At 37.0% G+C, this 14,189-nt stretch overlaps 1 protein-coding gene across 4 annotated transcripts in view; it reads left to right on the plus strand.

The window, feature by feature from the left end:
* The window catches only part of MAPK10 (mitogen-activated protein kinase 10), a 351,818-nt gene that overhangs the window by 323,661 nt on the left and 13,968 nt on the right, over positions 1 to 14,189 (plus strand). For all 4 annotated transcript variants that reach the window (XM_029236032.1, XM_029236029.1, XM_029236033.1 and 1 more), the window contains one exon: positions 13,420 to 13,483. In XM_029236032.1, coding sequence (XP_029091865.1) covers positions 13,420 to 13,483 — 64 coding nt within the window. The remainder of the gene's footprint in view (positions 1 to 13,419; positions 13,484 to 14,189) is intronic.

Consider the following 14,189-nt stretch of genomic DNA (forward strand, 5'->3'; position numbering starts at 1 on the left):
AAAAACAAATATCGTATATTAACGCATATATGTGGAGCCTAGAAAAATGATACAGATGAACTGGTTTGTAGGGCAGAAATAGAGACACAGAGAACAAACGTATGGACACCAAGGGGAGAAAGTGGTGGGTGTGTGTGAGTGTGATGAATTGGGAGATTGGGATTGACATGTATACGCTAATATGTATAAAATGGATGACTAGGGCTTCCCTGGTGGTGCAGTGGTTGGGAGTCTGCCTGCCGATGCAGTGGGCGCGGGTTCGTGCCCCAGTCTGGGAGGGTCCCGCGTGCCGCGGAGCGGCTGGGCCCGTGGGCCGTGGCCACTGGGCCTGCGCGTCTGGAGCCTGTGCTCCGCGGCGGGAGGGCCACGGCAGTGAGAGGCCCGCGTACGGCAAAAAAAAAAACAACAAAAAAAACAATGGATGACTAATAAGAACCTGTTGTATACAAAAATAAAATAAAATTCAAAAACAAAAGTGTATATTTTTAAATAAAATATTTTGGAATAGAAAAAATACTAAATTTTATGTTAAAATGCAATAGTATTCCTATAATGGCAGTAAAGAATAGGCAAATCAGTTTTCCTTGGTAGAGTTTCTAATTCTGTAACTATGTTTCTTTATTAGTTGTGGATTCTTATCCTGGGGCTACTCTACTCATTTACATTAACTAGAGGAGTATGATCTCCTCTGGTTAATGTCTCGTGTGAATTGTTATTGAGTCATGTGACTGATATAGGAGTGCTGAAGGTCTTTTTATTCCCCTGCTCCTTTTGTTTCAGCTTTGTGACTGTAGGGCAGAGGTGCAAATGGCACATGGTCTTAACAGGCTGACTCAGCAATATTTGTGTTAGCTGTGCTGACTTTTCACCCAGAACGTTTTTCTAGCTCTTTTTTAGCTTATTCTTGTCCTATAATGTATGATTGAGGCTAATATGGCCTTTTGCCATGGAAAGTCTTGCAATAAAATCTGTTGCTTCTCAGAGTTTTAGGTTAACATTTTTTTCTTTAGAACCTTCCACATGCCATCATCATATCACATATTATGCTGAAATAATCCATTTTTAGGTCTATTTCCCTGACTCCACTGCTCTAATATTCCTTGAGAGCAGAAATTCTGCTTTACCTACTGAGTGCATCTGTTTGGTATCTTTGTCGTAAGCTAAATTGGTCGCAAGTCACCTTTGCCACAAAAGATAAAATAAGTGGTTGACAGTTTCGTTGAGAATTTGGTTTCAATGCCAGTAACAGATAATATAAAAGAGGTGGCTAGTAATTCACAACAGTCTTAGAGAGCATTAATTACTGATTCTTTAAGTAATTCAAATAAAACAACTTGTTCTCTAACGCTATCTTTACCAAATTTATTGCACAATATTTGAAGTTGGAAGCAAAAGAAGAATCAAGATCCTTCCATCTCCCTCCAACCCAGAATGGTTACCTGGTTCATGATGATATGTTTCCTAAAAATGGTGAAATTTTGTTGTTGTTTGATAGTGGAGAATGAGATGTAGACAGAATTTTGGTATTTGTCACAGAATCTGACTTAGATGATTTGGTGAAATATAAGGACTGGGTATGTAACGGGACATTTAAATGTAGTCCAGATGTGTACTACCAGTTATACACATATTGATAAGAAATAGCGGCATCCCTTGTCTGTTTTATTTCCAGGGAAATCTGAAGAGACTTACAGCAGATTTTTTTTTAAATCATAAAGATATAAATCCACATGGCTCCCTCCATTATTTCATTTAAGTCTTTGCTCAGATGTTATCTTCTCAAAGAAGGCTTGTTGAATATTTATTGTATGCTATGTGGAGTGTTAGGCTCTGGTGAATGAAGATACAATATTTGTCCTCAAGACTTTGTCCCCACAATCTTGTGAGAAGTAAAACCAGTAAATGTTGAGTGATAAGTAGTCCAAATTTTAAGCTTATTGAAGCACATAGAAAAAACTCAACTCAGTAATGTGAATTAGAGCAGGCTCCTTGGAGGGATTAATATCTAAAAAGAAACATGAAAGATACAGCAGGAATTATCCAAATGAAGAAAAAAAGGCAGAAGAAAGTGTTGTGCAAAAAACTCAGAGTTGGGCTTCCCTGGTGGCACAGTGGTTAAGAATCCGCCTGCCAATGCAGGGGACACAGGTTCGAGCCCTGGTCTGGGAGATCCCACATGCCACAGAACAACTAAGCCCATGTGCCACAACTACTGAGCCTGCGCTCTAGAGCCTGCGAGCCACAACTCCTGAAGCCCGGGTGCCTAGAGCCCGTGCTCTGCAACAAGAGAAGCCACTGCAATGAGAAGCCCGCAACGAAGAGTAGCCCCTGCTCACCGCAACTAGAGAAAGCCCACGTGCAACAACAAAGACCCAACACAACCAAAAATAAATAAGTAAAATAAATAGATTTTTAAAAAAAGAGAGAGAGCTAAAAAACTCAGAGTCAAGAGAAGGTTGGGAGAGCTGCAGATCTTTGGGGGTTACTCAATGGAGAAGGGTAAGGAGAAATTGGGGCTGGCAAACAGGGACCAGGTAAGGAAGGAAAACATGATGGAGCATGCACTCTATCCTAAGGGTGAAGGGAAGCCATTCATAACTACTATATATACAGTAAATAATGTAAGGATATATTGTACAGCACAGGGAATATAGCCAATATTTTATAATAACTCTAAATGAAGTATAATCTATAAAAATTATGAATCACTATGTTGTACACCTGAAAATAATATCATATTGTAAATCAACTATACTTCAATTAAAAATAAAAAAAACCTAGCAAGCAGAACAACAGCATTATCTGATTTGAACTTCTGAAAGATCACTCTATATGCAAAGTGAGACTGGAGTAGAGAAAAGGAAGGTGGAAGGCAGGGGGATAAATCTGTAGTAACATAGGTTAGAACTGATGGTGGCCTGAGAATAGACATGGGCAAAAGATTTAAGAGACTTTTAGAAGCTAGCAATCAACATGACTTATAAATGGTTAGATTTAAGGTGTAGGGTGGTAGGATTCAAGGATTACATAGCATATAGTAGTTGGTTAATAAATATATGTTAAATGAATGAATGAAAAAAAGATTTATGACTTGGACACTGGGTGATTGATGGTGCAATTACTCAGCCTTTTCAATTAGAGAACCATAGAAAAATTTAACTTCCAAAGAACAGTAAAGACAATTTCCATTTTCAAGTAATGATTAAACTTTTAATGGTATAAAGCTAATAAATTTGTGACCTAATATCTGAGAAAGCTGTAGAATAGAAGAGAAAAATAGAGAAAACTGAATTTAACTTCCTTGCTAAGCTATTGGAACATTATTAAATTATTAAATTAAGTTTTTAAATTACATTCAGTTTACATTATAATTACAATTTGCATTACTAGCTTTTAAAATTTCCTCTGGTCACTTAGTGCTGTGGTGTCTCCAAACAACATTAGTGCTTTCCAAATGTAACAAAGTATAGTACAATGTTTTGCACATTGCAAGTTCTCAAGAGAGGTGTGTTGAATTACCTGTTATACATTTGAAATTAGTTTCCTCTGGAATAAAGCAGCATGTGAAACTTTTTCCAGATAATTAAGACTCATTGCAAATTAAGTGACTTGCCCAAGGTCACTTGTCTTCCTAGTATCAGAGTCAAGGGTGCTCTGAGTTCCGTGCTCTTTCCATTGTTCCTGTGAGGAGTTCTGTGACTTATTCAAGAAACTCAGAGTTCTCCTCTCTCTCTTTTGAAAAAGGCTGAATCTGATTAAGAGATACAAATCTGGTGTCCACTTTGATTATAATCCACAAATCTCTCTGTTCCTGTTCTTCAAAACCATAGCACATGATGATTTCTGTTTACAAAACATTTTTTTTCTCCCAAGAAGTAGATATCATTGAAGACTGAGAGAAAATCGTTTACTTTCTCTTGAATATTTTCTCTTTCATCTATACACATGAAGCATACTTAGGCAAATGACAAAACTTGCTTTGATTACTGTATAGGAGTTAGAACAGAGGTCGTAATCTTGGCTGCACATTAGAATTACCTGGGGAGTTTTAAAATATCCTGGTGCCCAGATCTCACTCCAGGCCAAGTAAATAAAACTCTCTGGGGCTGGGATTCAGGCATCAGCATTTTTAAAACTTCCAGATGATTTCAACATGCAACCAAAGTGGAGAACCCATGGGTGAGAGTAATTTGATTAAAGTGATGAACTCATACTTAATGTTTGTCTTTTTTCCAACCACAAGGTGGCAGCATCACAATACAGTGCACACACTGGCCTTTCTATTGAGTGGACTTTGAAATTTATATCCCTAATACTAATTAATAGCATTGTGAGGGTTCCTCCAGCTAGAGACAGCATTGACTTTTTTCCCTATTGTTCTCTGTTGCTTTGGTTGGTTAAGAAGACTTTTAAATGTACTTATTTCAACAGGTTAAATTACCGTGAACTATATTATAAGCTATAGTTGGGTGGAAAAATGCAAAAAACATGGATTTTACATTCAGATAGATTTGGGTTTAAATGCTGTCTGTGCCACTTACTGATAGGTTGTGTCATTTCTTTGTACTTCAGTTGTATGCCTAGAAGAGGAGGGTTGTTATATGGACTAAATGAGATAATATATGAAAATCAACTTTGTATGTATGGTACTAAGATTCTGAAGATGTCGAGGATGAAAGTGATAAAGCTGTAATAGAATCAGTTACACAAAGTCCAGAAAAACCCAGGATGCAGTTGTTTTTTACATATGGTCTTTCTTTTCTGTGTGTGGGTCTCTTCTTTTCCTGTGTGTGTCCTATCTTTCGGTTTCCACTGGTGATTATACAGATAAACATGCTCTAGCTGCCTTCATTTTAAAGAAGAATCAAAGTTGTTATTTTTTTTTTTACTACACTATTAGCAATGGAAGTACCTTCCACCTTTATAGCCAGGTTTCTGTAAAGAATTAGACTTTGTTTACTCACAATTACTCTAGTTCATTTCTCAAGCCTTGAAATTGCTTTCTCTAAGATCACCAGTGCCCTCCTAAGGCCCAAGTCCAAAGAATATTGGCATCTTGTGCATCTTTGCCATTTGAATAGGCTGAAAATGTCCTCCTTTCTGATACATTCCCCACTGATTACTGTGGTGACAGCATTCCTGTTCTCCAGTCAGCAGTGCTGTCTGAGTTGTTTTCTCCTCCCTTAGAATTGGGGATCCCAGGGGTCCTCTCCTATAGCCCTATTTTCTTTTTTCCATGGGAATTTTTGGTATCTTTGACCAACCCTTAATTTTAATTACTACAAATGACTTTCAAATCTATGCATTGTTACATACGGCTGTCCTGAGTTCCAGATCCATAAATCTAACAATAACTAACATTTAGATTGGTATCTCAAAATTAACATGTTGAATTTTGAACTGGACTCGTATCCCCTGTCACCCAAAACCGACTCCTTCTCCCCCCCACATCACACCTTTCAATCCATGGCATTACTTTCCACCCAGGTGATTGAACCAAATCCCTAGGAGTCATTCTACACGCCTCCCTCAGTCCCCTTCAAATCCAAATTGCCAAAGCTTCTCAGTTCTTCACCACACCCTGCAAAATACTTCTCAGTGGTGTTACCCAGTCTCATAAGTAGTCCTAAGTCTCATAAGTTGTCATTAAGTCATATTTCTTACCTCACACTTCCTCTTTCACACAGATCAGTCTGACTTCTGCACCGAAACAGTTCTCGTTAAGGTCATTAATTGTAGTGTCATTCATGTTTCCCTGTCCATCCTCCTTCCCTCCCTTACAGGATGCCCCCAAGAGCACTTCTTCGAATGATCACCTGCACGTGAATCCCCTTCTTGGGCCCTCCTTGGGGACCCAATGCAAGATAACTTAAAAAAAGAAGAAGAATTAATCAGATTAGTTTCCAGAGACAGATTTTATTAACCTTTTATCCCCCTATTGTGGAGTACTTTCAACTCATCAGACTTTTAAAGGGCATTTGCTTCATCTGTAGTATTAGATAGTTTAATTTCTATTCAAGAGCACAGACATACTTCCTAAAACCTGTGTAAACAATTTTTAAAAATCAACTGATGTGTATTACAAGTTTCTCTTTGTCTACTTTTAGAGGCAATTAAATTTTTGGTGATTGGAAACCAAGTCATTGTTTACTGCATAGTAAGGTCACAAAATAGAGAAACATTGTAACACTGAAAAATAACTATTTTTAGTCAATTATTTTGATGATTGTGTGTATTGCTATTATACTTTTATTAACTTGGCAGATTGTTGGTAAGACTGCTAAGTGAACATTGAACCTCATTGTGGATAATGAACTGTTCTTGGTACTACAGAGAATATAAAGTTTTAGAAAAAAGTAGAACGTACTAAATGGTGTCATTAGCCAAATAAAGAGAGAAAGAAAGAAAGAAAGAGGCAAACAAACATATTTAGTGTTATATAAAAAATTATTCTATATAAATGTTTATTTTCCAATCAGGAGGTTAAAATTTTAAGATGTTCTATTCATCAGAAATTTTAAATACTTTTGGAGAACTTATTCTATATATGTAGGGTCAGGGAAATTTAAAATTGAATTTTACACGTTTCCTTAAACAGATTTTGTGATTTAACTTTGTACTAAAATTCAGTCTTCTTGGTTGAAGCCTTGGTTGAATCACACATCTTTTGGCAATCCTCAAATTGCAAAGGTTAATAAGAAAAAACAAAGCGTGTTTCAATAGGACATAATATCATTTCTTTGATCCAGCTGCTGAATTAATAGAGAATGCACAAACAGAAAGACAATGCTATTTAAAGCTTTCATTGGCATTTTCAACAAGACTGCAAACACACGCAGAGAAAAAGTAGAACAAAACCATATTGTATGCTTAATTAGGATAAAAGAAGCAGAAAACAAACACCAACATCTTGATGATTATCATATGGTCAGAACATGACTGATATGGAAAAAATGTTAATTCAGGGCTCAAAGATGAATAAAAGGAACAACTATGTACAATTTAGATTTTTCATATCTGGTTCTCATCTCTTTCATATGTGTAGAGGTCCTGATGTTGTCCAAAATATTTTAACAAAAAGCATTTCAGAATATGTGTTGACTGCTTGGGTGATAATTGCCAAGTCTAGCTACATGTGTGGACTGACAGAAAATTGGAGCAGAAATCAGAGTGGTAGGCTCAAATTTGTCATTAATGAAAATCTTTTGTGAATGTTGAATTATTCAGTTTAGCACGTCTTTAACCCTAAGAATTCCTTCATTCCATCTTTTCTTATAAGAAATCGTACATTTTATCCCTAAGTCTGCCACTAATTAACTCTATGACCATGGACAAATCACCTAATGATCTCTGAGTTTTCATATTCTCATTTGCAAATTGAACAAGGGTGGCACTAGATAATCTCTCAGCTCTCTTCCACCACTAACATTCTATGATGCTGTTGAAAACAGGATTATCTTGAAGATTAAGGAAAGAATAAATTCATACATTTTACTTAGTAAAGAAGTATCACTTAAATATATGATATAAAATGAAGTCGCAAGAGAGAGCAACTTCCACCTTGGGAGAATCAATTAGGAATTTGAATAGGTACTGATTAAAAAGATCTTTTCATCAAGAAATCAAGTCCAGCAGTAAGAACTCAAGAGAATGCCCCCAAAAATCCATACTCCTCAATCCTAATTTTCTTATGTAGAACTGTACTCTTTTATGTATTTTTTTGGCAAGAGCCATATTTTTTATCTGAGTTTTACATTCCTAAAAGTGGAGAAAAATGGAAGTAAATGCTAACATGATGTCCTAGAGCAGGAAAGGATACAGCTGCAATTGTTGAGACTTCAGTGGCAGAAAAATGCTGCAATTCAGTTGTTTTCTCCATCCTCCCATTGCCATATAACTTACATCCCTAATATGCATGTTTCAACATTGCCATATAGGATGCTCACATAATTATCATCCCAACACTTATAAGAGTGAAGGAGCTGAGAGCTATTAATAACTGCAAGGACAGCAAGTACAAACTGGGACTGTTTGGGGCAAATTTAGACATACAGTCACCCTATTTGCTTATTTTTCTATTTCTTGTTTTATAAAAATTTTGATTTAAATATTGTTTAGATACTGTTTCATTATCCCTTACTTTAGATTCAACTCAATTACTATTTGCTCTGAATTATTCTTTAAATTCTTTAAATTAAATTAAACTTTTAGTCAAATTTCTATCATTAATTAGCTATGTGACGTCAAGATATTTTTTAAAAATTTCTTTGAATCTTAGTTTCCTGACCTGAGGTTTATAAGGGTATATATAAAGAGCCTAGCATATAGTATCTTCTCTAAAAAAAAAGTGGCCTCCCTTAATTGGAGAAGAGTGTTCTTCATTTATCAAGCCCTCAAAGATAGTTGGGAGAGCAGATCTAAGAGCATATAACTACCTTTTTTTTTTTCAGTGTCACAATCTGTTCTGCAGTTCCTTTTTGTTTATTTTTTTATTCATATCCCATATCCATGTTAGCACTGAAGATATTTCTTCTGTATTGTTCCAGTGTTTTAGTTGCTAGCTCATATTGATGTCCCCCACCAAAAGCCGACCTGGATCTTTCTGGGTGTGGTGGCAATTCTGAGGTTTGGAAACCTTTGTGGATTTCAGAAGCATGTTTTCTATCATGCCTTTCTGGTGCCTTGAAAGCCAAAAGCTTTATTTGTTTCATTTCCAAGAAACTTCCAGTTCCTCTTTTTGAAACTTTGATCACTTCTATAACATTGTAATATTCTCATTCTCCATGATTTCTGTAAATGTTCCTTTCTCCTCCCCCTCATCCTCCTTCTTTGACTTATCTTCCTCTGGTCAACCTTTAAACTCTGGTGTCTGTTAGGGGTCCACTTCGGCCCTATACTCTTCCTACCTGCATACTCTCCATAGGTGACCTCATCCACTGCCATGATTTCAGCAAACACCTCTTGCTGATAGTCTCAAATCTATACATCTCTAGCCAACAGCATTCCTGTGAACATCAGATCCTATATTTGATTATCAAATAGACATCTCTGCCAACATAGCACTTAGGCTCATTTCCCTTTATCCATTCTATATTTTTAGTTGGCTCCACTAGTATTGCCATTGTCCAGCTATTCAGCTTAGAAATCTGGGAGTCATTCTTCCTTCCCATCATCACATTCAATCAAAAACAAAATTCTACCAATTTTACTTATTAATATTTATTAAGTATTCTTGAATCCATATTTTCTACCCATTTTTACCTTCCCTATCCCAGTCAGACCTTTTTATTTTTTTCTAGATCATCCAGCAGCTCCCTGACTCTTCTCTCTGAATTCAGTTTGTGTTTTTCTTCAATCCGGCTGTAAATTTGGCCATACCATTCTATTGCATTCTTCAGTGGTTTCGCCCGCATTATGAAGAAGTCTTCATTCCAATCATGGTAACCAAATCCATCCTTGATCCAGCCTTTCCCTGACCCATCTACTTCTCTATTCACGGCTCTTATCTCTTGTCACTTCTGGCCACATAAGTTATAATTCGTAATAACAGAACTGGTTCCAGTTCTCTTTGCACGTGCGTGCACTGGAGCAGAGAAGCACACCTCCCAACCAATACCACCACCAACCTCACCACCACCACAACTACAACCACCACCACCATTCTGTTCTCTAGCTTCTGTGGCCTAGAGTCATCTTTTTCTCTCTCCCTTTTTATCTTGTCGATATCCAAGACATCTTTTGCTCACTGAACTAGTACAGGTGTCACCTACTCCAAAAAGAAAAAGGTTTTGCTACAGTTCTGTTACAGTTTCTTCACTCTGCTCCCATATACCACCTACATATTTCTTTTATTTATCATGTTGTGTATTAATTATCTGTTTTGCATGAGTCTTACCCCACTAAATTGTGAGCTCCTTGAGGTCAGCAGTAACATTATTCAGTTTTGAAATCTCAATTTCTAATATAGCTTAGCATATACTAGGTGCCCCAAACCTTAATTGAATGAATGAATTTAATAAATAAATTAATTAATTCTAATATTTACTAACTCATAGTGACTTGTATTTGGCCATGTGTTTATCTTATTTAATTGAAACAAATAGTATATGTATATATAGTGCCATCATAAAGCACATCTAATCCATTATTGTTTATGCAATCCATATAAATTCCTCTAAGAATTTAAATCAGGGAAGTAGGGCCCAAATCTTCCAAAATAGTAGAAGGGGAATCTCCAGTCTCGAAGAATATTCAAAAGCATGCAAATCATAGGCTCTAATAACTCTCCATAAATTATTCTTAATTTCTTCTCACTCTTAATTTTCTCACATCTCAAATTGTTCTAATCTACTAAACTCTCCTAAAATACTCTCTGGGGCCCTTCTCATGATACCCGCTCCTCATTTCTTTTTTATTTAGACTGTTACCTAGCAAGAGAGAATCCTTTCTGTTTAATAAAGTGGGGAAAAGGAACAACAGAGCAGTAGACCACTAGCTTCTCTTTAGCAGGGAGGGGCAGAGAGTGTTATAGACCACTGCATGTGACAGTTGCTGACTGAGCACATATATATATGTGTTTGAATATGACATTACTCTCTTTGGATTATTGGTCAATTACTATTTTATATTCTTATGTAGAAGACATCTTTATGTGAAGTACTCTTCCACTGCAGGTGATTGAATCCTCTCTTTAAAAAAAAAAACAACCCAAACAAACCCTGAACATGTACCCCTTTCAACCATAACTATAATGCAAGTGTGTTTAAAGCAGCCCATTCGTTTTTTGAAAGGAGAAATCTTGGACTCAGTACTTTGCTTTCTTTCTTTGTAGCTTGTGGTTAGAGTCTATTACTTCGTGCTTTCTACATCAGCAACAGCTGTATGCTGAAGCTCCAAGGAAAACCTCTCTCAAATAGTTCTGTTGCAAAGAGAAAATAACATTTACGAACTTTGACAGAAACTATACCCTTGAGCCATGTTTAATTTTGAAACTTGAATGGAAAAGTCCACTGCATGGAGAAGCCAGCCACACAGGATCCTGAGCTGAGTCTATTGTTAGAAGAGGCGCCAACAATGCACAGAGCTCTGGGTGGGGTGTGAGCTCTGAGAGCTGTGCACACTGGTCTGCGGGGGACCTGGACAAGGCCCACTTAGATGAGGACCTCACCACAGCTTTATACAAGCTCAGGAAGAGGCAAAGCAGAAAACCTACCACTTGGTGAAGCATCTTTACATAACCAGAGTTTGGCTTTGCATTAGCTTACTTAGATGACAGTTTCACAGATTTTCAAAAATAACTTTGTTTTACTCATTCACTCATTAAATCATCATATTCCTATAATTGGGAAGTTCTTCATAGTTTGGGGTAGAAGGTCCTCCCTCAGTCAGGTCCTGGGGGCAGTGATCGATCATCCCAGTGCCCTTAACTTTACATAATCAGTGTTTCCGTGTCCTCACTAGTGTCACGGGGTAGGGTGGGGTCTTGTTCTGTTTAGCTCTTTCAGTAAAGGCTACTCAGTCAGCCACATCTGAATCCCAGTAGCTGGTTTAAAGCCTTCTGTCCCAGTAGCGATCACAGGTTTTAAAGGAATGTCTGGCCTCATCAGTAGATGTTTCTCAGTAATTCAGTATTGTGTTAAATTGCCCTACCACGACTAATCAAAGTCTTATATTTTTATATCCAACTACTTCTGTAGTATGTGAGGCTGCCCCAGCATATTAGGGCTAGGATGAGTATTCATATCTGTTGTGATTCAGGCTACCAGAGATTCTGCATGCAGTAAAGAAGAACCATTGTGGTATTAGGGTACTGCTCCCAGGCCAAAGAACCTCCCACAGAAGTCAGAAGCTGTCTCTGAAGATATTGTCCGAAGTGTTCCTACGACAGCCGTTTTTGAGGGATGCTGTCCTAATAGACCTGAGTCACTTTATTGAGTAACTGTTAGTTTCTTACAAAAAATGGCTGCTTTTGGAGTGTTGGACAGCATGAATTCTGGGACCCCGTCTCATGACACCAGACATTTTGTAGCTCTTCTTTGCCCTGAAGCCATTATTAGCCAATATACCTCCTCAACTTCTCCTCTCTCACCTCTATTTTTCCAAGAGATTTTTTTCTTTCCGTGTTACTTGAGCTGAGTTGGAGCTACTCTATGTCACCGTGATAGATTTCCCTAGGTCCAAACATTGGGAGGAAGAGGTCAGGGAATCTATCTGAGACCTTCCTTCCTGGAAGGCACCTAGATTTGTGAAAATTTCTCTTTTTCCACATCCAAATTCCTCATAGCAAGAGGAATGCTGATTCAATGTTAGACTAAAGGTCCTGTCACATCATTTCTCCTAGAGAGGGTTAACTCAGGGGCCACTCAGGGGTTCAAGGTGACCCATCTCTCTAGACAACTGGCAGCTGCTTCTGCCTGAGGGGGGAAAATATCTTAAATCATTTAAATATAGGGCACACAGCTATGTATAAAGATATCTTATGAGGCTTTGCACACACAAAAAATTGATTAGATCTAAATATTTCTTTACACTGGGGACTAGTAGTACGATCTGTTGAGAGGTATTAAAGACTCTTTGACAAATACCGTATGCTAACACATATATATGGAATTTAAGAAAAAAAATGTCATGAAGAACCTGGCGTAAGACAGGAATAAAGACACAGACCTACTAGAGAATGGACTTGATGATATGGGGAGGGGGAAGGGGAAGCTGTGACAAAGCGAAAGAGAGGCATGGACATATATACACTACCAAACGTAAGGTAGATAGCTAGTGGGAAGCAGCCGCATAGCACAGGGAGATCAGCTCCGTGCTTTGTGACTGTCTGGAGGGGTGGGATAGGGAGGGTGGGAGGGAGGGAGATGCAAGAGGGAAGAGATATGGGAACATATGTATATGTATAACTCATTCACTTTGTTATAAAGCAGAAACTAACACGCCATTGTAAAGCAATTATACTCTAATAAAGATGTAAAAAAATAATAATAATAAAAAACAAAGAGTCTTTTTCACAGGGGTCTAAAATGGAACAAAATCTTATCAGTCTGGGATAGTTTTAGTAGGGTTCTATTATAGGGCTAGTGAATGGAGGAAATAGCCTCTGGGTCCTTGTAATCAAGTGTCTTGTTTGATTTTTAAAGACTGAATATTAATTGCTTACACCTGAGTTCTGAATCAGAAGGTTTTGGGAAGTGAGCTCTCAGGATTTGGATTCTGCTGGCTTATTTGGCATATAAATGAATCCTTCATAAGTTTGTGGGGAAATTTTAACTTATGTACCCTGTAATTACTCCACAATTTATATGAGATTCTGATCACCACTAAAATCAATGAATAGCAAAATATTCTCATGCATTGTAAGAGTTTAGTTATTTTTAGTTTATTACAGAAGGTTTATTGTCTGTTTTTATTCTGCAGCCCCCACCCCAGATATACGACAAACAGCTGGATGAAAGAGAACACACCATTGAAGAATGGAAAGGTGACCCTACTGCTTAAATAAGTGTACCTTTTGCGTTATTGAAACTCAGAAAACATCTTTAAGGCTTTTCCTTTTAAAGCAATTTAGTAACAGATGATTTTCTAAGTGCTATCCTCTTAGACCATTTTCAGAGCTCCTAAAACTTCATCTGTCTTTTCATACTAATAACAGTATTGCATTTACTCAAGAATGAAAGGAATTAATTACTGACACTTTATAAAAAAATAGTACTGATTGTCAAAATATTTGTCATGGTGGAGGGCAAACTTTAATTCAAAATTTCAGAATTAAATATTCCATGTTTATACATAAAATTATCACATAAAATGGATAAAATTATGCCTGAGATGGTTTTAGTCATCATAGAATAAAAGATAGTGAATATATGAATTCATTCACTTGATTTATAGGACTCAAGAATTTAAATGAAAATTCATGTATCTGAGTGGCTTATTCTCCTTTAAAGTAAGAAAAGAGTAAATGAATACATTCATTAACTTTTTTTTCAAGAAAACTTTTTCAAACACATACTGCATGATCAAGGTCATAGTCAGGGTAAGACAAGGTAGAGAAGAATTGTTCCACTAACATAAATAACCACAGAGTAGAATAAATATGATAAAGCCAAATGCAGATTATAACACATGATTAGGTCATTATGAGGAGGAACATAAAGGGGAGATCTGAAGGGAAGAAACATTTGAGC

The sequence above is a fragment of the Monodon monoceros genome, unplaced genomic scaffold (assembly GCF_005190385.1).
Source record: "Monodon monoceros isolate NGI ecotype Baffin Bay Population unplaced genomic scaffold, NGI_Narwhal_1 Super_Scaffold_20, whole genome shotgun sequence".
Classification (NCBI taxonomy): Eukaryota; Metazoa; Chordata; class Mammalia; order Artiodactyla; family Monodontidae; genus Monodon; species Monodon monoceros.